General features: G+C 47.3%; 1 protein-coding gene across 8 annotated transcripts in view; it reads left to right on the forward strand.

Annotated features, from left to right (window-relative positions):
* Window positions 1-19,754, forward strand: part of ANKRD52 (ankyrin repeat domain 52) — a 137,486-nt gene that overhangs the window by 98,675 nt on the left and 19,057 nt on the right. For all 8 annotated transcript variants that reach the window (XM_075336964.1, XM_075336966.1, XM_075336965.1 and 5 more), the window contains 12 exons: window positions 7,963-8,043; window positions 8,261-8,372; window positions 8,782-8,853; window positions 10,896-11,097; window positions 13,537-13,624; window positions 16,396-16,513; window positions 16,625-16,844; window positions 17,310-17,397; window positions 17,478-17,561; window positions 18,167-18,312; window positions 18,397-18,479; window positions 19,316-19,398. In XM_075336964.1, coding sequence (XP_075193079.1) covers window positions 7,963-8,043; window positions 8,261-8,372; window positions 8,782-8,853; window positions 10,896-11,097; window positions 13,537-13,624; window positions 16,396-16,513; window positions 16,625-16,844; window positions 17,310-17,397; window positions 17,478-17,561; window positions 18,167-18,312; window positions 18,397-18,479; window positions 19,316-19,398 — 1,377 coding nt within the window. The remainder of the gene's footprint in view (window positions 1-7,962; window positions 8,044-8,260; window positions 8,373-8,781; window positions 8,854-10,895; window positions 11,098-13,536; window positions 13,625-16,395; window positions 16,514-16,624; window positions 16,845-17,309; window positions 17,398-17,477; window positions 17,562-18,166; window positions 18,313-18,396; window positions 18,480-19,315; window positions 19,399-19,754) is intronic.

A 19,754-nucleotide genomic window follows, 5' to 3' on the forward strand; every position in this document is an offset into this window, starting at 1 on the left:
TACCGTTAAAAACGTCAGGTCGAGACGCAAAAAATAAGCCATCACTGAGCCTCAGATCCTGAAAGATGAGAACGTTATGGGTTTTGGAAAATGGCGCAAAACGTGCGCCACGTTTCTTTATCGTTCCTATGGGAGACCCAGACCATGGGTGTATAGCTACTGCCTCCGGAGGACACACAAAGTACTACACTCAAAACGTGTAGCTCCTCCCTCCTAGCATATACACCCCCTGCTAGCCAGTCCTAGCCAGTTTAATGCTTTGTGTTTCAGGAGGATCACACACACATGCATTCTCTGATTTTGATTTTTGATTTTTCCTTCTGGATCAAAGATTTGGAAGAAAAGCGGGTCCAGCTGGACTCCCGGCATGTCCCTTCTCACCCCACTGTGTCGGCGGTGCTGTTAAGGTTGATTTTCCAAGGCTGGAGCCTTCTCATGCCGCGCTCCTTCACCATCCCATGCTGGGGCTCTGGCTTGAAGTGGGAGCCAACACGGTTCTCACTGCTTTGCAGGAGACCGGTCTCCATCCGCAGCCCTTTTTCAGGATCCTGCTGGACGGAGCTATCACCCCCCAGGAACCTGGCAACCTGCGTCTCACAAGCTAAGTATATGAGACGTTATTACCACAGAAAGTGGTCTTTCCAGGGGTCCTTTATGTTTATTTATTGGGGGAGTGTGTTTTATGTTTGGTGTTAACGTTTCCGGCCGGTTCTCCAGTTTTCACTGGAGAACCGCGCCGATGGTGCCTGCACGCCGGCCGCATGTTTTACTCTAGGCCCCGGCTTCGCCTGAGGCCTAGTTTCGGTTTCCACTGTCTCTGCATGTCAGTCATGCAGAGGGACAGGGTGGCTCCGCCCAGCGGCTGTGCAGCACAGGGATCGGACACTCCTCACTGAGGAAGGATTCCCTCCCCTGGCTACCTCATTTGCCGCTCTCAGAGTAGGCCCCGCCCCCTCTCCTCGCTCCGGTCGCCATTTTCTCAGCGTTCTCTGTGCTTGCATAGGCACAGAGATTCCACATTGTGACGAGTGGGGGCCTGGGCTGAGGGACTGGAGGGCACAGACATGTCTGTTTAAACGATCTGGCAGCCACAACCTCCGGTTTGTGCAGCTGCTTATTTTATCTGTTTATATATGCTGGGGGCCATTCTAGACAAAGCCCCCACCTCTGCAGCATGTCTCACAGAGCGAGGCTGCAGGCTGTTTTTATTATCCACTGCAGGTAGTCTCGTACGGCTGTACCGAGCTCATAACCACTGTGGCCCCTCAGCTTGGAGGCTCATTAGTGGTCCCTCCAGCTGCTCCGGTTTCGGTGGCTGACCCCTGGGTTGGCTGGAATCCTATTTCCAGGGGTCGGCTGTCCCGGAATCTGCTGAGCATGCAGCCCCCTTCTCAGGGCGTTTTCTGCTTCAGCTCGCTCAGCAAAGCTCACAGAGGACTCTCCTTCTGGGCTCAGACCCCGTCCTCCTGACAGGGAGACGCAGGGTCCCCTGTCCTCCCCGTCCCGCAGCTCCGATTACGAGCTGACTCACTGGACGAGGAGGATGTCTCTACCAGGGGCTCGGACGCTACTTTATGTACATTGATCCGTCCGTAGGTGACGCAGATGCTAATGATTGGATTGCGTCCATTATACTTGTACTGGACCTCCATCCGCCTGTATCAGGGGAGTATTCCCCGCTGGCAGAAAGGCATCAGTATACCTTTAACAGGACGAGGAGTGTGTTCCTTAACCACTCCAGTTTTCGGCCCACTGCGTCCAAGCCCACAGCCGGTCCTGCAGACCCCAAAGCGGGGTTCTGCTGCCTGTTTCCCCCTCCCATCAGAGGTGGTCAAGGAGTGCAAGGGTGGCCCCTCCGGTGTCTAGACTTTCAGCCCAGATAGTTGTATCAGTGGCTGACGGCACCTCTATAAGGATCCCACGGTACATTAATTTTGTACTGGATCTCAATCCGCCGGAGTTACCTTACCTAGGAGAACACAATGTGTGTTCCTTAACCACTCCAGTTTTCAGGCCCCTGTGACCAAGCCCAGGGTCCGCTCTGACAGTCGCTTCCCATGAAGCGTGATTCTGAGGACTGTTTTTCCCCTGTCCACCAATGGTGGTCAAGAAGTGGGCTCATTCACCTCAGGTGGCTCAGCCCGGACCGTTAAGTCAGTGGCTGATGGCTCCTCACTTAAGGTTTTGCGGTCCGCCCGGTTGTCCTTCTGGCCAAGTCGGTATGGGGGCGGCAGGAGCTTCGTTCTCCTCAGCTTTACAGCAGTGCGGTTTTTTTGTAGCCTTCTCTGCTTCTCTGGAGGAGATGCATTCCCTCACAGGGACTCTATGCCCAAAACGGTTGCCTGAACTTCAAGACTTCAGTCTTTTCATCCTATACCAGGTCTGCCATGCTGCACACCGCACTGCGGTGGCCTCGGCTAAATTCCTCGCTATCCGCAGGCTCCTGTGGCTTCGGAAATGGAAGGCAGATGCCTCTATAGAGGTTCCTTGCTGGGCTCCCCTTTGGTGGCACCAGTCTCTTCGGGACCGACTGGATGAAATTAAGGAAGCTTTTGGCGGGGAGAGTTCTTCCTTGCCACAAACCTAAACCAGGGAACCTGTCCAGGGCAGGAATCAGTTGAGGTTTCGGTGGTTTCCGTTCCTCCATCTGATCGTTCTCTAAGCCCTCGGCCTCGTCCTCTAGCTCGGCCTAGGTTCATAGAACCAAATGGCTCGAAGCTGCGTCTTCAGAAGACCGCAGGAGATGCTGCCACTGAGTCAGCTTCCTCCGAGCTATCTAGCCACGCCAACAACCTCCTTGGTCGGTGGCAGGCTCTCTCCACTTGGCGACGTATGGTTCTAACACGTCTCCGTTCAGTGGGGGCGGGATTATATCTCCCATGGCTACAGGATGGAATTCTGTCCACCCGCCAAACAGATTTTTTCTGTCAACTCCTCCCGGCTCCAAGGCCGCCGCCTTCTCACAGGCCGTGGCATTTCTTGCAGGCCAATGGAGTAATTGTACCGGTTCCCGACTGGGAACGGTTCTGAGATTTTTGCTTAAATCTATTCCTAGTCCCCGAAGAGGGCGGTGCCTTCCGACCTGGATCTTTAGCTTTTTAAGCATGGTCAGGTGTGGCGTTTTCACATGGAGTCTCGGTCTTGTTCCGTGTGTTTTTCACCGGATCAATCAAGAACCCAAGGAGATTCCATAGCAGCCATCGGCATCAGAGATGCCTATCTGCAGGGGTCAATCGCAGTTTCACACCAGCGTTGACTACGTTTTGCAATCTGAGTGGTCCAATTCGTGGCTCTTCCCTTGGGGTTAGCCACGGCCCCTCGAGTATTCTCATTGGGGCAGCTGTGATTAGGGTCCTGCACCCCTAGGGATTGGCAGTGATCTTTTGCCCTGGACGGCCTTCTTGTCGGGGCTTCATCCAGTGCAGACTCTTAGCAGAGTGCTTCGCTCACTCTCGCCACTCTAACCTATTCGGGTGGCTTGTCATTCTGTCCAAGTCCACTCTGACTTCGAACCAGAGGTTCTCAGGGACGCAATTCGAGACTCTGTCGGCACTTGTGAAGCTGCTCTTAGTCGATCAGTAGTCCCTCCGCTGGCGGTCGACGTCGTTCTATCAGACACCAAATACAGGTGCTGGTCAGATGGTGGCGTCAATTGAAGCGATTCCTTGCCCAGTTTCTCCTGCGTCCTCTGAGACTGGATGTTTTCCGCTGTACAAGCGAACTCCCTCCTTCCACGGGGTGGTGGCTTCGCCACTGACCAGGGGCTCGTTTCGGTGGTGGCTTCGGCCACTCTGTCTCAGGGACGCTCCTTCCTGGCCCCGTCCCGGGTGATCCTCACCAGGATGCTAGTCTATCCGCCTTGGGAGCAGTATATCTCCACCGTGGAGCGCAGGGCGCTTGAACTCTGTCCGAATCAGCCCTCTGGATCAATGTGCTGGAAATCAGAGCTGGATTTCTAGCTCTCTAAGCCTTCTCCACCAGTCGGACAACGTGACAGCGTTTTCCTACATCAACTTCCAGGGCGGGACACTCAGCCGCCTGGCAATGTTGGCGGCTCAACATTCTTCAGTGGACAAGGGACTCCTAGTCCACCGTTTCCGCAGCCCACATCCTAGATGTGAAAACTGCGAGGCAGACTATTTCAGCTGTCCAACCGTGGTCCACAATCCTCAGGGTTTGCGGTAGACACACTGGTTCATGTTTGATCCCAGTTTCGTCTCTTTACGTATTTCACCCTCTACCTCTTGTCCAGAGTCCTGCGCAAGATCAGTAAAGAGGGCCGTCGGGTCATTCTCATACTCCAGACTGACCCAGGCAGGCTTGGTACCCTGACCTGCTCCTTCTGTCCGTTGGGTTGCCATGGCATCTTCCGGACCGTCCAGACCTTTTCTCAAAAGGTCCGTTTTTTCCGTCAGAATTCTGGACTCTCAGATTGACGGCGTAGCTCTTGAGTCCTGGATCTTGGCGACTTCTGGTATCCTTCCTGAAGTCATCTCCGCTATGACTCGAGCTCCAAAGTGTCCTTTGACCTTTTTGGCCTTGCCGACCCTCCTGTCCCTTCCACAGTCCGGTCTACAGCTAGGACTATCCCTCATTAAGGGACAGGTCTCGGCTCTGTCAGTATGTGCCAGCGGCGTATCGTCCGGCTGGCTCCGGTGCGCTCCGTTAAGGGCGCATCTCACATCATTCCGCCTTTCCGGCGGCCTATGGAGCCCTGGGACCTTAATCCGGTCCTCCCGGTTCCCGGAAACCCCCATTTGCGCCTCTTAGGGAGGTTTCTTTGTTTCATCTTTCACAGAAAGTAGTCTTTCTAGTGGCTATGATTTCCCGCCAGAGAGTTCTGGCTGCACTCTCTCGGAGTCGCCCCCTTTTTTGGTCTTTTTGCATCAAGACAAGGTGGTCTCCGTCCGACTCCGGACTTTTTTCCCTAAGGTGGTTACTGCTTCCACCTTATCCGGGGCAATTTTCCTGCCTTCCTTTTGTCCGGCTCCTGTTCATCGCTTTGAGGAAGCGTTGCATATCCTGGATCTGGTGCGGGCGCTCCGGATCTATGTGTCTCGCACCGCCGTTATTAGGCGGTGCACCTCTCTCTGGTGCTGACTGCTAGTCAGCGTAGCGGTCTCTCGGCATCTAAGCCGACCCTGGTTCGTTGGCTTAGGTCGGCTGTTTCCGAGGCCTACAAGTGTACTCAAGTGCCTTCCCCACCGGGGATCAGAGCACATTTGGTCAGACCTGTCGGTGCCTTTTGGGCTTTCAGGCACCAGGCTACGGCTCAGTAGGTCTGTCAGACTGCAGCTCGAATTAGTCTGCATACTTTTTCGAAGCACTACCCAAGGCATGCTCATGCTTTGGCAGACGCGGGCTTGGGCAGACGCATCTTTCAGGCGTCTGTCGCCCATTTGTGAAGTTAGGTTTTGCCTGCTTCTCAGTTGTCTGTTTATTCCCACCCATGGACTGCTTTAGAACGTCCCATGGTCTGGGTCTCCCATAGGAACGATAAAGAAAAAGAGAATTTTGTTACTTACCGTAAATTCTTTTTCTTATAGTTCCGTCATGGGAGACCCAGCATCCTCCCTATTGCCTGTTGGCAGGTTTCTTGTTCCGTGTGTCTTCACCGGCTGTTATTGTTGTAGACAGAGGTTCCGGTTCTTCCGGGTTTTACTCTGTCTCTTCTTGTGGGTGGATGTCCTCCTTCAGCTTTTGCACTAAACTGGCTAGGACTGGCTAGCAGGGGGTGTATATGCTAGGAGGGAGGAGCTACACGTTTTGAGTGTAGTACTTTGTGTGTCCTCCGGAGGCAGTAGCTATACACCCATGGTCTGGGTCTCCCATGACGGAACTATAAGAAAAAGAATTTACGGTAAGTAACAAAATTCTCTTTTTTTTTGGACAAGCTTGTGAATTTTTTTTAACCCCTTAGATACAAGTAAACCTATACATGTTTGGTGTCTACAAACTCGCACCGACCTGAGGCATCACATAGATACCTCAGTTTTACCCTATAGTGAACACAGTGAATAAAATATCCCAAAAACTATTGTACGATCACACTTTTTTTGCAATTTTTCCGCACTTGGAATTTTTTTGCGTTTTCCAGTACACTATATGGTAAAACTTATGGCTTCATTTAAAAGTACAACTCGTCCCGCAAAAAACAAGCCCTCATATGGCAAGATTGATGGAAAAATAAAAAAGTTACGCCTCTCGGAAGAAGGGGAGCAAAAAACAAAAACGCAAAAACGGAAAGTGCCCGGGGGCTGGAGGGGTTAAAGGTAAGGTGTGCTTTTTTTATGTTTGTATTAATAATAATGATTATGGAATAAAGTATTTTTAATAAAAAATTAAACTCGTTTAGTTTTTATTTAATTCTAGTTTTACTGAAGCACTGGGGGCTGCCATCTTGGATCTGCTGTGTGTAACGACAGTTACCGCATTTATGGCAGCGCCCTGGGCATTGGATCTTATAGTCTCGCTCCGACCCCTTGACTTAACACCGAGAGCTCCCTGCTGTGACCCGGAAATACCCCCTGGGCTGTCTAGATCATAGGAGAGGGAGGGGATTGGTGCCATCTTTGTGGAGCTCACAACCGCCGCCCTACCATCCCTCCCCTCCCCACGTTCGTGCTTACTTGCGTACGGGCGGCAGAGCATGGGGTGCAGATGTGCATGCGGCAGAGCATGGCGGGCATGCATGCTTGCGGCAGAGCATGGCGGGCGAGCAGCAGAGCATGGCGAGCGTGCATGTGTGCGGCAGAGCATGGCGGGCGGGAAGCAGCGCAAGGCGGGCAGCAGAGCATTGGGGGCGTGCGGCAGGGCATTGCTGTAGCGGGGTGTGGGGAGCACTATGCAGCTGTCCTTGATGACACTGTAGACCTATTAAGATCACTTTGCGGTCACCATGAAAGTGGCTCTGCACTATGATGCTAAACTTCATCTTCCCTTATCCTTTTGGAAACACCCAGTTTGGGAGGGGGAGGTGACATCACACACAGGAGAGCAGATTCTGCCCACTTTTACTGCAGTTGTAATGTGAGCTAGTTCTACAGTAAAATTTCAGCAGCTGCTCCCCCAAGTGTTTGAGTGGAAAATATTAATTTTTTTTATATTTTTCTCAAAAACAAATATTTAAAACATTAATACTTTACATTTTTATCAGTTATTTAAATTTTATTTATTTATTTTTTTTGACGACACTTTCCCTTTAAAGGAAATCTGTCACCACATTTGACCTATCTAAGCAATTTAAAATGGGCATTAGAATGCTGAAATAAATCATACCAGTATGTCTCATGTCAGATGCCTAAATAATGTCAGTGGCTAAATAATTTATCACTTTATGTACATTACCTCTTCCAGGCTATGGGGCAGATGCTCCCTGAAATATAACGCTGCCTCAAGAATTTATTTTAAATAGAAGGGGCCTTACCAGTGTGAGACAAGGAACAAATACAGAACAGGAACATTTAAATTTGTCTTGGAAACACTTCTTGCAGCTTTCTGAGCTCTGCTTCAATGCAACAGTATTACATTGTCTGCATGTGAGATGGAGGCTAAAGCAAAGAGGATCCTGCAAATGTCAGTTATAATCACACACAGCTCACCAGTGAGCAGAGAACGGCCATCACACTGGTAACGCCCCTTTTATTTAAAATAATCTCTGGAGGCAGTGTTATCTTCCAGGCAGCATCTGCCCCATAGCCTGGAAGAGCTCATTTACATAAAGTGATAAAAAGATGGTTTATTCACAACAAGGCTTCTGATATGAGGTATGACTTGTTTTAAGCATTCTGTGACCTGTATTCCTATATTAACAGTTTAAATAGGTCAAATGTGGTGACAGATTCCCTTTAAGGGCATAGAGGAATGATAGTTATAACGTTTTGGGAGACATAACAATTTTCTTGAAACTGCAGTGAATAAAAAAAAGGCAAACCGGTCAACTGATTTATTTTGCCTCTTTAGAACGATGGACCCTAGTACTGGGAAAGGCCAGGAGTCTGAGGAAGAGGATGAGAAGGCATCGCTAGAAAAAGAGGCTTTCTTGTAAGTGCTCATAAAGAGAATACCCATTCATACATACCGTTTTGTGTTGCTTTCATAAGTTTTGTACATTTGTGCTCCCTTGTGTCATCTATAGAAACCGCTTAAAAAAAAGTGGATCTTACTCTCACCTAGATTTTGTTTAAACGGGAACATTTATGCACGTTCTTTTTTATATATAACATTTTTTTTTTAGTAACATTTTTTTCCCCACATACAGTGCCTTAGAATTTCTGCTGGACAACAATGCCGACCCTTCACTTCGAGATAAACAGGGTTATGCTGCTGTTCACTATGCAGCTGCTTTTGGCAACAGACAGAACTTGGAACTAGTAAGTGGAACTAAAACCATATAAAAGGTCTCTTCACTACATGAACTGCCCATCTAGACCCCCTGGCCATCTAGACCCCCTGGCCATCTAGACCCCCTGGCCATCTAGACCCCCTGGCCATCTAGACCCCCTGGCCATCTAGACCCCCTGGCCATCTAGACCCCCTGGCCATCTAGACCCCCTGGCCATCTAGACCCCCTGGCCATCTAGACCCCCTGGCCATCTAGACCCCCGGGCCATCTAGACCCCCGGGCCATCTAGACCCCCGGGCCATCTAGACCCCCGGGCCATCTAGACCCCCGGGCCATCTAGACCCCCGGGCCATCTAGACCCCCGGGCCATATATTCCTTAGTCTGAATATACGCAATTGAAAAAAAAATAATATATAACATAGTTTGTTATCCACAGCTCCTAGAGATGTCATTTAACTGCCTGGAGGATGTGGAGAGCACTGTACCGGTTAGCCCTTTGCACTTAGCAGTAAGTGTCCTTTATGATTTGGGCAGGCACATTTATCACAAGTGTAAAATAGAAATGTGTCATAATGAAGTGGATAAATATAATATAGGTCAAATTGGTGTCATTCTCTTGCAATGACCGCTCACTGTCTGGAGCTGTGTGCTTTTTCAGATGCCCTGTTATCTCTGTGCAAATATAGTGATAGCAGTGTACACTGCGGAACAAACCACTGATGGCTGAATGAATGTGTTACAGCAGAACTTGTGCTGAGCTTTATAGTTCCACTAATATTACAGTACTAGTCAACAGAGCTGTCACTCGGAGAGCCTGACCTAGAAATCCGAAAATACAGAGAATGCAGAGTTGTGTGCTACTGAAGATAAGCTTGGGAATACCCCCTTTAACCCCTTCACGACCTTGGACGGATCTATCCGTCCAGGATCGTGTCGGGTTAAGCCCCGCCCCCTGCCGCGGGCAGGCAGCGTGGATCGGCACACATATCAGCTGTTTTCAACAGCTGACATGTGTGCCTACTAGCCGCGGGTGGAATCGCTTCCACCCGCGGCCATTAACCCCTTAAATCTTGCTGCCAAAGTCTGGCAGCAAGATTTAAATGCGCGCGGCCATGTTTGTTACTCACCGCCGCCCCCACCGGAAGTCACGTGTGTTATCACGTGACTATCGGTGGTTGCCATCGTAGCACAGGGTCATGTGATGACGCCTGCTGCTACGATGTTTCACTTTCATTTTCCCTCGGCCGAGAGCAGAGGGAAAACCAAAGTGACTGAATCTGCTGATTACAGCGGTATAGCTGTGATCAGCAGATAGCGATCAGCAATCGGATTGCTGATCGCTATAGCCCCCTAGGGGGACTAGTAAAATAAAAAAAAAAGTAAAAAAAAAAGTTTTAAAAAATAAAAAAAAAAACAAAAAACCTAAAAGTTCAAATCACCCCCCTTTCCCCCCATTGAAAATTAAAGGGTTAAAAAATAAATAAATATACACATATTTGGTATCGCCGCGTTCAGAAATGCCCGATCTATCAAAATATAAAATCAATTAATCTGATTGGTAAACGGCGTAGTCGCAAAAAAATTCCAAACGCCAAAATTACGTTTTTTGGTCGCCGCAAGTTTTACGCAAAATGCAATAACAGGCGATCAAAACGTAGCATCTGCGCAAAAATTGTACCATTATAAACGTCAGCTCGAGACGCAAAAAATAAGCCATCACTGAGCCATAGATCCTTAAAAATAAGAACGCTACGTGTTTCGGAAAATGGCGCAAAACGTGCGCCACTTTTATTGGACAAACTTGTGAATTTTTTTTAACCCCTTAGATACAAGTAAACCTATACATGTTTGGTGTCTACAAACTCGCACCGACCTGAGGCATCACATAGATACCTCAGTTTTACCATATAGTGAACACAGTGAATAAAATATCCCAAAAACTATTGTACGATCACACTTTTTTTGCAATTTTTCCGCACTTGGAATTTTTTTGCCGTTTTCCAGTACACTATATGGTAAAACTTATGGTTTCATTTAAAAGTACAACTCGTCCCGCAAAAAACAAGCCCTCATATGGCAAGATTGATGGAAAAATAAAAATGTTACGCCTCACGGAAGAAGGGGAGCAAAAAACAAAAACGCAAAAACGGAAAGTGCCCGGGGGCTGAAGGGGTTAAGTGTTTGTTCAGATGTTTGTTTGAATGATTTGTGTTCAGCTGCAGAGATGTTGCTCTAATATATGCCCTGACCTCTTATATTTTACTATTGGTTTCTTTGTGGTTAACATTGGTAAATACATTAGTTAAAGAGAACCCATCCGCATGATTTTGCTAGGTAAAGGCTGGCCATAATGGTGCTGTTATGTGGATTAAATCTATATTTTTAGTGAAGAAATTGACTTTGTGGTTGTTCATTCCACATTTGTAGTTTTCTGGTAAAAAAAAGAAATAAATAAATAATTAGTCGCACTATGGGTAGGGTCTTCTGCTCCTGCCCCAGCCCCTCTGCCTTTATTCTCAAACTCAAGCAAATTAAATTTAATATTTCCAGGCCTACAATGGTCACTGCGATGCCCTGAAAACTCTAGCGGAGACGCTGGTGAATCTGGATGTTCGTGATCACAAAGGCCGCACTGCGCTTTACCTCGCCACCGAAAGGGGTTTTACAGAGTGTGTGGAGGTTCTGATGAGCCATGGGGCCTCCCCTCTCATTAAGGACCGTAAGAAGAAATGGACACCATTGCATGTAGCCGGTAGGTGATCATGTGTGTTTTCTGAACCTCCAACTGCCCTGTGAATAGGCTCAGTTTAAGTGGACGCTTTTATGGAAAATTTCAACAAACCCCTTACACAAAATGATAATGTTTATAGCCATTACATTATAGGGGATAACAATCATATCAGGGAATCCTCATTAGTGGGTTTTTTTTTTTTTCAAACCATACCTGAAGCTGCCTGTACACATGGATGTTGGTGTGACACATGAAGTGGCATAACTAGAGTCAATTGGCCCTGGTGCAAAATTTTGACCTCATGCCCCGAATGTTGGTCAGATGTATGGGCCTTTTTATAGTGTTTTATAAATCCTATATGCATAGGAGTTGCCCACACCCCTCCCATTTCAATATGTAGTTATGCTCCCCATCCTGGTATATATGTTGTGTATCCTGGGCCCCTCTTGGCATATGTTGTTGGATATTTGGCTTTTGGGTGAAATTTATGGAAAAGGTAAAAGGTTCACGCTATAATGATATCTTATCATGAAAGTAAGGCATTTTAAGTAGAAGCTTGCAATGGGGATTTCCTCATCTCACACAGTTTATTAAAACAAAAGCCAACAACGATGGATATACCACCTAAAAACGTCAGTCTCAACTTGTCATGTGGCTTTGAGCATCAATTACAGCTTGACAATGACGTCTCATGCTGTTAACAAAATCAAGTTGTCTGCTGAGACATGGCAACCAACTGTTCTTGAAGGGCGGCCCTCAGGTCATTCTGGTTCTGAGATAGTGTTACTAGCCTCTACACAGCGACTCAGCTGATCCCATGGTTTTCTGTGGGACTCTGGTCTGGAGAAAGTGCAGCCGCTCCATTTGAGGTTCCCCAGTCTCCAGGAGCTGGAGCATTGTAATCCATGAAGATGACATTAGGCCTGTGTTCTTCATGCAGAGACACAATGACTGGATTAATGATGTTGTTAAAGTAGTAGGGGCTTGTCACCGCACCATTCTTAAAGTGTAAGGCAGTTCTGTATTCACTGCCCACAATGTAACACCACCACCAACGGCTCGTCTAGTGACACCAGAGGCTGATGCATAGCGCTCTCCTTGACATCTCCAACATCATTTTCGGTCATAATTTCTGCTCAGCGTGAATGGACTTTAATCAGTGAACAGCACTGAGGCCACTGGTCCCTCATCTAGCAAAACTGACGCCGGTGCCTGGTGGGGAGGTAAGGTATCTTTGCAGGTCATCTAACACGCAGACCATACTGATGTAAACAGTTTTGAATGGCCTGACGTGACACTTGGGTGCCTCCCACCTCCCTTATCTGTGCCTGGAGTTGTGTGGCATTCATTATCCGGTTCAGAAGGTTATTGTTCACAATGAGGTGGTCATCGGTATGAGATGTGGCCAATGGATGTCCACGTCTATGCTTTTCTGTGACTCTTCCAGTATCTCTATATACCCTGTTGATGACTCTGAGCTCAGTGGCCACTTCTGGCTGAAAACATCCTGCTTGAAGCCTCACAATGCCGAGATACTGTTTATCAATTGTTAGGCGTCGTCTTTGTCACATGATGTCAAAATGTGATCAGCATGATGAGGAGGACTGTTTAATACTAATTCTAATTGAACCCTGAAATTTATTGGATGATTCATGGATAAAACACTTGTTGTGAATTTTGCATTTGAGCTCCTTGTTAAAGAACAGAAAGTTGTGAAAAAAGTAGTGAAACGTTGGACATGTGCAGTCAAAAGTTTAGAGAAGGTCACATTAAGTTCACCTGAAAAGATTAGAGGGTATTTTAGGGGTGTTTTGGCTTTCGGGTGAAATTTCAGGATGATCCTAGCTTTTTGTGAGTAGTGTGTCACCCATCCTGGCCGCTTTCCTGGTATATATGTTCCCCATCAGTGGCCCATCCTGGTGTATGTCTCTCACTCTGCCACTGTTTTTTAACGCATAAATAAAAGTAAACAATTTTTCTCACCTTCCCTCTGCTGCCCTGGTGTGCAGCATCCTCTTCTGAAGACTGCAATTGAATACTGCGTGCAAGCAATGGGCAGCGTGTAACGTGACTGACATGCACACCCACAGTCACAGGTGTGCTGGGTTCAGCTGCTGGCCTCTGATTGGGCTACAGCATGCATTGCAGTGCACAGACTCGGCGGGTCTCTGCACAGAGATTCGCTTCAACTTAATGCGCGTTTGAAGACGTGCAACCATTTGACATATGCTCTGGGGGGTCCCTTTCCACATGTGCCCGGTATGACCCCTGCAACTGCTATTGATAAGCCCCCAGACACATGGCCAAGAACCATGCGCCAAAATTGCATACAGTTTTGGAATTATACTATTTGGCAATGCAGATTTTGGCTGCACTGTCTCTACAGGTGGTTTCAATACAGCAATGTAAAGACAGATGTTATTCTGAATATAATGGAAACTGTTTTTTCCTCTTTCACAGCCGCCTCTGGAAACACTGATGTTCTTCACCTGCTGATCGATAGCAGTGAGAAACCAGACATTACTGATGTAATGGATGCGCATGGGCAGTGAGTTATCTCTCATTATGTAAAGTTGTTGTGATCATTATGTAGTATTATTGTTTCTTGTAATTATTACGATTTGTCTGCTTTGATCACATTTGAAAGCTGTTTTAGGGGTGCTTCACACATAGCGAGATCGCTACCGAAATCGCTGCTACGTCACGGTTTTGGTGACTCAACAGTGACCTCATTAGCGATCTCGCTGTGTGTGACCCTGAGCAGCGATCTGGCCCCTGCTGCGAGATCGCTGCTCGTTACACACAGCCCTGGTTCGTTTTCTTCAAAGGCGCTCTCCCGCTGTGACGCACACATCGCTGTGTGTGACAGCGAGAGAGCGACGAAATGAAGCGAGCAGGGAGCAGGAGCCGGCATCTGGCAGCTGCGGAAAGCTGTAACCAAGATAAACATCGGGTAACCAAGGGAAGCCCTTTCCCTGGTTACCCGATATTTACCTTCGTTACCAGCCTCCGCCGCTCTCGCTGCCAGTGCCGGCTCCTGCTCTCTGCACATGTAGCTGCAGTACACATCAGGTAATTAACCCAATGTGTACTGTAGCTAGGAGAGCAAGGAGCCAGCGCTAAGCAGTGTGCGCGGCTCCCTGCTCTCTGCACATGTAGCGACGTTATGATCGCTGCTGCGTCAAGGTCGCTGTTACGTCACAGAAAATGGTGACGTAACAGCGACGTCGTTGTCGCTATCGCTATGTGTGAACCCAGCCTTAGATATCATTTTAGTGAATATCTTTCTCAGACTTTATTTGCATTCTGCAAGCTTTACATTATCCCTGATCTCTCATCACCCAGCAGTGTTGTCTGTGCCTGCCTGCTAATCTGCTGGTGGTCTTATCCCTGATCTCACATCACCCAGCAGTGCTGTCTGTGCCTGCCTGCTAATCTGCTGGTGGTCTTATCCCTGATCTCACATCACCCAGCAGTGCTGTCTGTGCCTGCCTGCTAATCTGCGGGTGGTTTTATCCCTGATCTCACATCACCCAGCAGTGCTGTCTGTGCCTGCCTGCTAATCTGCTGGTGGTCTTATCCCTGATCTCACATCACCCAGCAGTGCTGTCTGTGCCTGCCTGCTAATCTGCGGGTGGTCTTATCCCTGATCTCACATCACCCAGCAGTGCTGTCTGTGCCTGCCTGCTAATCTGCGGGTGGTCTTATCCCTGATCTCGCATCACTCAGCAGTGCTGTCTGTGCCTGCCTGCTAATCTGCGGGTGGTCTTATCCCTGATCTCACATCACCCAGCAGTGGTGTCTGTGCCTGCCTGCTAATCTGCGGGTGGTCTTATCCCTGATCTCACATCACCCAGCAGTGGTGTCTGTGCCTGCCTGCTAATCTGCTGGTGGTCTTATCCCTGATCTCACATCACCCAGCAGTGGTGTCTGTGCCTGCCTGCTAATCTGCTGGTGGTCTTATCCCTGATCTCACATCACCCAGCAGTGGTGTCTGTGCCTGCCTGCTAATCTGCTGGTGGTCTTATCCCTGATCTCACATCACCCAGCAGTGCTGTCTGTGCCTGCCTGCTAATCTGCGGGTGGTCTTATCCCTGATCTCACATCACTCAGCAGTGCTGTCTGTGCCTGCCTGCTAATCTGCAGGTGGTCTTATCCCTGATCTCGCATCACCCAGCAGTGTTGTCTGTGCCTGCCTGCTAATCTGCTGGTGGTCTTATCCCTGATATCGCATCACCCAGCAGTGCTGTCTGTGCCTGCCTGCTAATCTGCTGGTGGTCTTATCCCTGATCTCGCATCACCCAGCAGTGTTGTCTGTGCCTGCCTGCTAATCTGCTGGTAATCTTATCCCTGATCTCACATCACCCAGCAGTGCTGTCTGTGCCTGCCTGCTAATCTGCGGGTGGTCTTATCCCTGATCTCGCATCACTCAGCAGTGCTGTCTGTGCCTGCCTGCTAATCTGCGGGTGGTCTTATCCCTGATCTCACATCACCCAGCAGTGGTGTCTGTGCCTGCCTGCTAATCTGCGGGTGGTCTTATCCCTGATCTCACATCACCCAGCAGTGGTGTCTGTGCCTGCCTGCTAATCTGCGGGTGGTCTTATCCCTGATCTCACATCACCCAGCAGTGGTGTCTGTGCCTGCCTGCTAATCTGCTGGTGGTCTTATCCCTGATCTCACATCACCCAGCAGTGCTGTCTGTGCCTGCCTGCTAATCTGCGGGTGGTCTTATCCCTGATCTCACATCACCCAGCAGTGCTGTCTGTGCCTGCCTGCTAATCTGCGGGTGGTCTTATCCCTGATCTCGCATCACCCAGCAGTGTTGTCTGTGCCTGCCTGCTAATCTGCAGGTGGTCTTATCCCTGATCTCGCATCACCCAGCAGTGTTGTCTGTGCCTGCCTGCTAATCTGCTGGTGGTCTTATCCCTGATATCGCATCACCCAGCAGTGCTTTCTGTGCCTGCCTGCTAATCTGCTGGTGGTCTTATCCCTGATCTCGCATCACCCAGCAGTGTTGTCTGTGCCTGCCTGCTAATCTGCGGGTGGTCTTATCCCTGATCTCGCATCACCCAGCAGTGTTGTCTGTGCCTGCCTGCTAATCTGCGGGTGGTCTTATCCCTGATCTCGCATCACCCAGCAGTGTTGTCTGTGCCTGCCTGCTAATCTGCTGGTTGTGATGGATTCACAGTTTTAACTTTTAGCATTTGGAATGGTATTGCTACATTTTCTAAAGGCACCAAGGATTAAATAAAAAATAAGTACGTGCACCATGTCGATCACAAGGTGTTGAAATTCTGTTGTCTTTGGCTTCATTGCCAGAAACCCCCTTATGCTTGCTGTGATGAATGGACATGTTGACTGTGTTCACCTGCTGCTGGAGAAAGGAGCCACTGTAGATGCTGGAGATAAAAGAGGAAGGACCACACTACACAGAGCGGTGAGCAGAGGCTTTCCCTTTTTTTCTTACTACATTTGACATGGACTACTTAAGGAGGCTTAGTTTTCCTTTTTGAGTTTTCACATTTTTTTATATATATATATTCCGCAGTCAGTGACTGGTTGTGAAGATTGTGTGGGTGCTCTGCTGGACCATGATGCCTTTGTGCTGTGTCGGGATTACAAGGGACGCACACCTATTCACTTTGCTTCAGCTTGTGGCCATGCAACATTGGTGCATGTGTATTTGCAGGCTGCACTCTCTACAGACCCTCTGGATGCAGTGGTGGATTACAACGGATACACTCCCATGCACTGGGCTGCTTACAATGGTGGGTTATGTCCTCCTTCAATGTTGAAAAGCATATCCATTATGTTTGCTCTTCTGCTTTATTTCAACCTTTTTATTTTAAATTCCTTTTATCTTTAAAGGGATATTCCCATTTCTAAGAGCTTTATCCCAATATGTATTAAGTGTAATAATATTAATATTATGGTGATAAATACCACCAAATAGAAATGTATAGTTCACTTGATTACATGTACAGGGCATTGTAATAGCTTAGGTATCAGTGGTTACGAGTAACTACGAATGGTTAGAACCATGGATACCTAATCTGCAATGCTCTGCACATGAGTTAAGTGACATAGCTAATCAGGAGAACTATACTACATTTCTAATTGGAGATATTTGATATTAATATTATAACTACAACATATTGGGATGGCATCTTGGAGATGGGAATACCACTTTAAGCACAAACAAGATTTAACAGCTTCAGCAATTTGTTTTCCAGGGCATGAAGATTGTTTGGAATTGTTACTTGAACACAACCCATTTGCTTACCTCGAAGGAAACCCTTTCACCCCTTTGCACTGTGCAGTGTAAGAACATTTTATGCTAATAGTCAGTTTCTATGAAAAATGGTTTCAATTTAGTTGTAATAACGTCTCAATATTTGCAGAATTAACAGCCAAGACGGTACGGCTGAAATGCTTATAACAGCATTGGGTGCCAAGATTGTGAATAGCAGAGATGCCAAAGGAAGGTTAGTATCAATAGTGTATGCAAATGGTGTGCGCGTGTGTATTCATGTATGCAATATATATAATCACATATTTAGCACCATTAATTCCATAGCGCTTTACATAAATATACATCAGCATCACTGTCCCCATTGGAACCCAGTATGTCTTTGGAGTGCGGGAGGAAAGCTAAGTACTAGAAGAAATCCCACAAACACGGAGAGAACATAACAAATCCTTGCAGATGTTGTCCTTGGTGTAATTTGAACGCAGGACCCCAACGCTGCAAAGCATTAGTGCTAACCACTGAGCCACCGTGCTGCCCATATAGAAAGATAGAGGCATGGTCAGCAATGTGTTGTGTATATGTGTATTTGTTTTTGTTTGTCAAATAATCATATTTGGAGTTAATTAATCCAGCCCTCTTAATTGGAATCATTTCTTCTCCAAATGTCCAATATGCTTAAAGCAGTGTGCTTCATGGTCACAGGCCGACGGATATCACCAGCCTTTTAGCTATCTTGGCAAATAAAAAAAAAAACCTCTATGGAGATGTAATGGATTTGTAGGTTAAAAATTAATACAAAATGAATGAGGTTTCATTTGTGCTACTTATTTGTTTGGCTAGGACTCCTCTTCATGCTGCAGCCTTTGCTGACAACATGAATGGTTTACAACTACTGCTGCACCACCAAGCGGAGGTTGATGCCTCTGACCAGGCAGGTCGCACACCACTGATGATAGCAGCAGAAAATGGGAGAACTGCAGCAGTTGGTAAAGTCTATTCTGTTAATCCATTCTATAAAATGCAATATCTGCTATGGTTCTGTCTTTCTGACCTCTCCTCTCCGCTTCTAGAGTTCCTGCTGTTTCACATGAAAGCAGATTTAACTGTGATGGACGTAAACAAGAACACTGCTCTTCACCTAGCCTGCAGCAAGGTGCCTGGATTTTTCTATCATTTTCAATCTTGCTAGATAAGATGCTATACGTATATTCTGCCAGAAATGAGAATCTTCACTTATTCAATAAACATGAAGATAAGGTTCTGATAAAACTTGTAATATTTGTATTAGAACATGACAGTGTCTGTGATGGGATAAGAATAAACGTGACCAAAGTGTTTTATGTAAAGATTAGCTTTGAAAATATGATCAAAAATGAAATGTCCCATGTTCTCAGATCATCTATTTGGGAGGGTAAGATGGCAATGAAATTTTCCCATTTATTAAAGAACTTTTCCAGTCTAGAATCCATTTGAAAGAGCAGATAGTTAAAGTGGTTAAGACTGGGGAGATATATACCGTATCTTTCCAAATGTAATACGTACAAGGAAAAACTGCTAAAAAGTGTGTACGTTTTATAGCTGGAGGCAGCTTTTTGTGGGGGAGGAGATCAGAGGAAGTTGCTCTGTCCCCTCCTACTATACACTGATCTATGTGATCTGTGCAGAGGAGGAGATGAAGCTGAATGGGACCTGCACGAAGGCTGCAGGAGCTGAGCAGCTTGACGCACCTTTCACCTGAGTAACTCAAGGACCTTTCAGGTGATCTGACTGATCACATGACCTGTAAGGTCCTTGAGTTAATAGAGTAGAAGGTCCTTCAGTTGCTTAGCTCTTGCAGCCGCTGTGAAGATCCTATTAGGAACTGATGAATGTAATGTGTGCTTGAGGGTGGGAGAAGCAACAAAAAAAAAGCAGCAAATACTTCACCTTCTGGCATGTGCAAATGTTAAGTTTTCTTGTTAATTCTAATTTTGCTGTTACTCTTTCTAGGGCCATGAAAAGTGTGCCTTGCTGCTTCTAGGGGAGACCCAGGACACTGGCCTTATCAATGCAACAAACAGTATGCTGCAAATGTAAGTCCATATCCTTCCGTGTTCTTTATCTCGTGCCAGGCATATTTTTGTGCTTTCGTTACAAGATCAAACTAAGAAAATGCATGAATTCTGGCTTCTGTTATTCTCTGCTGAATGCGAGAGTATGTAACAGAAGGGTGTAATGTTAGAAGGATCTACAGCAGGCTTTAAAGATTAGTGTATGAAGTCGTTCTACACTCAGTGAACTCTGGGGTGTGCAGTAAGTCGCCCCACACCCCCTGCTGAAAAACCTAATCATAAGGGGAATATGGTACAATGAGCTGCCATGTTGTGCGGGTAGCTAAAGAGACTGGAAAGATGTAATTACTCTTTGAATGTTTATTTCTTATTGTAAA

This window comes from Anomaloglossus baeobatrachus, chromosome 2 (assembly GCF_048569485.1).
Source record: "Anomaloglossus baeobatrachus isolate aAnoBae1 chromosome 2, aAnoBae1.hap1, whole genome shotgun sequence".
NCBI classification, from domain to species: domain Eukaryota; kingdom Metazoa; phylum Chordata; class Amphibia; order Anura; family Aromobatidae; genus Anomaloglossus; species Anomaloglossus baeobatrachus.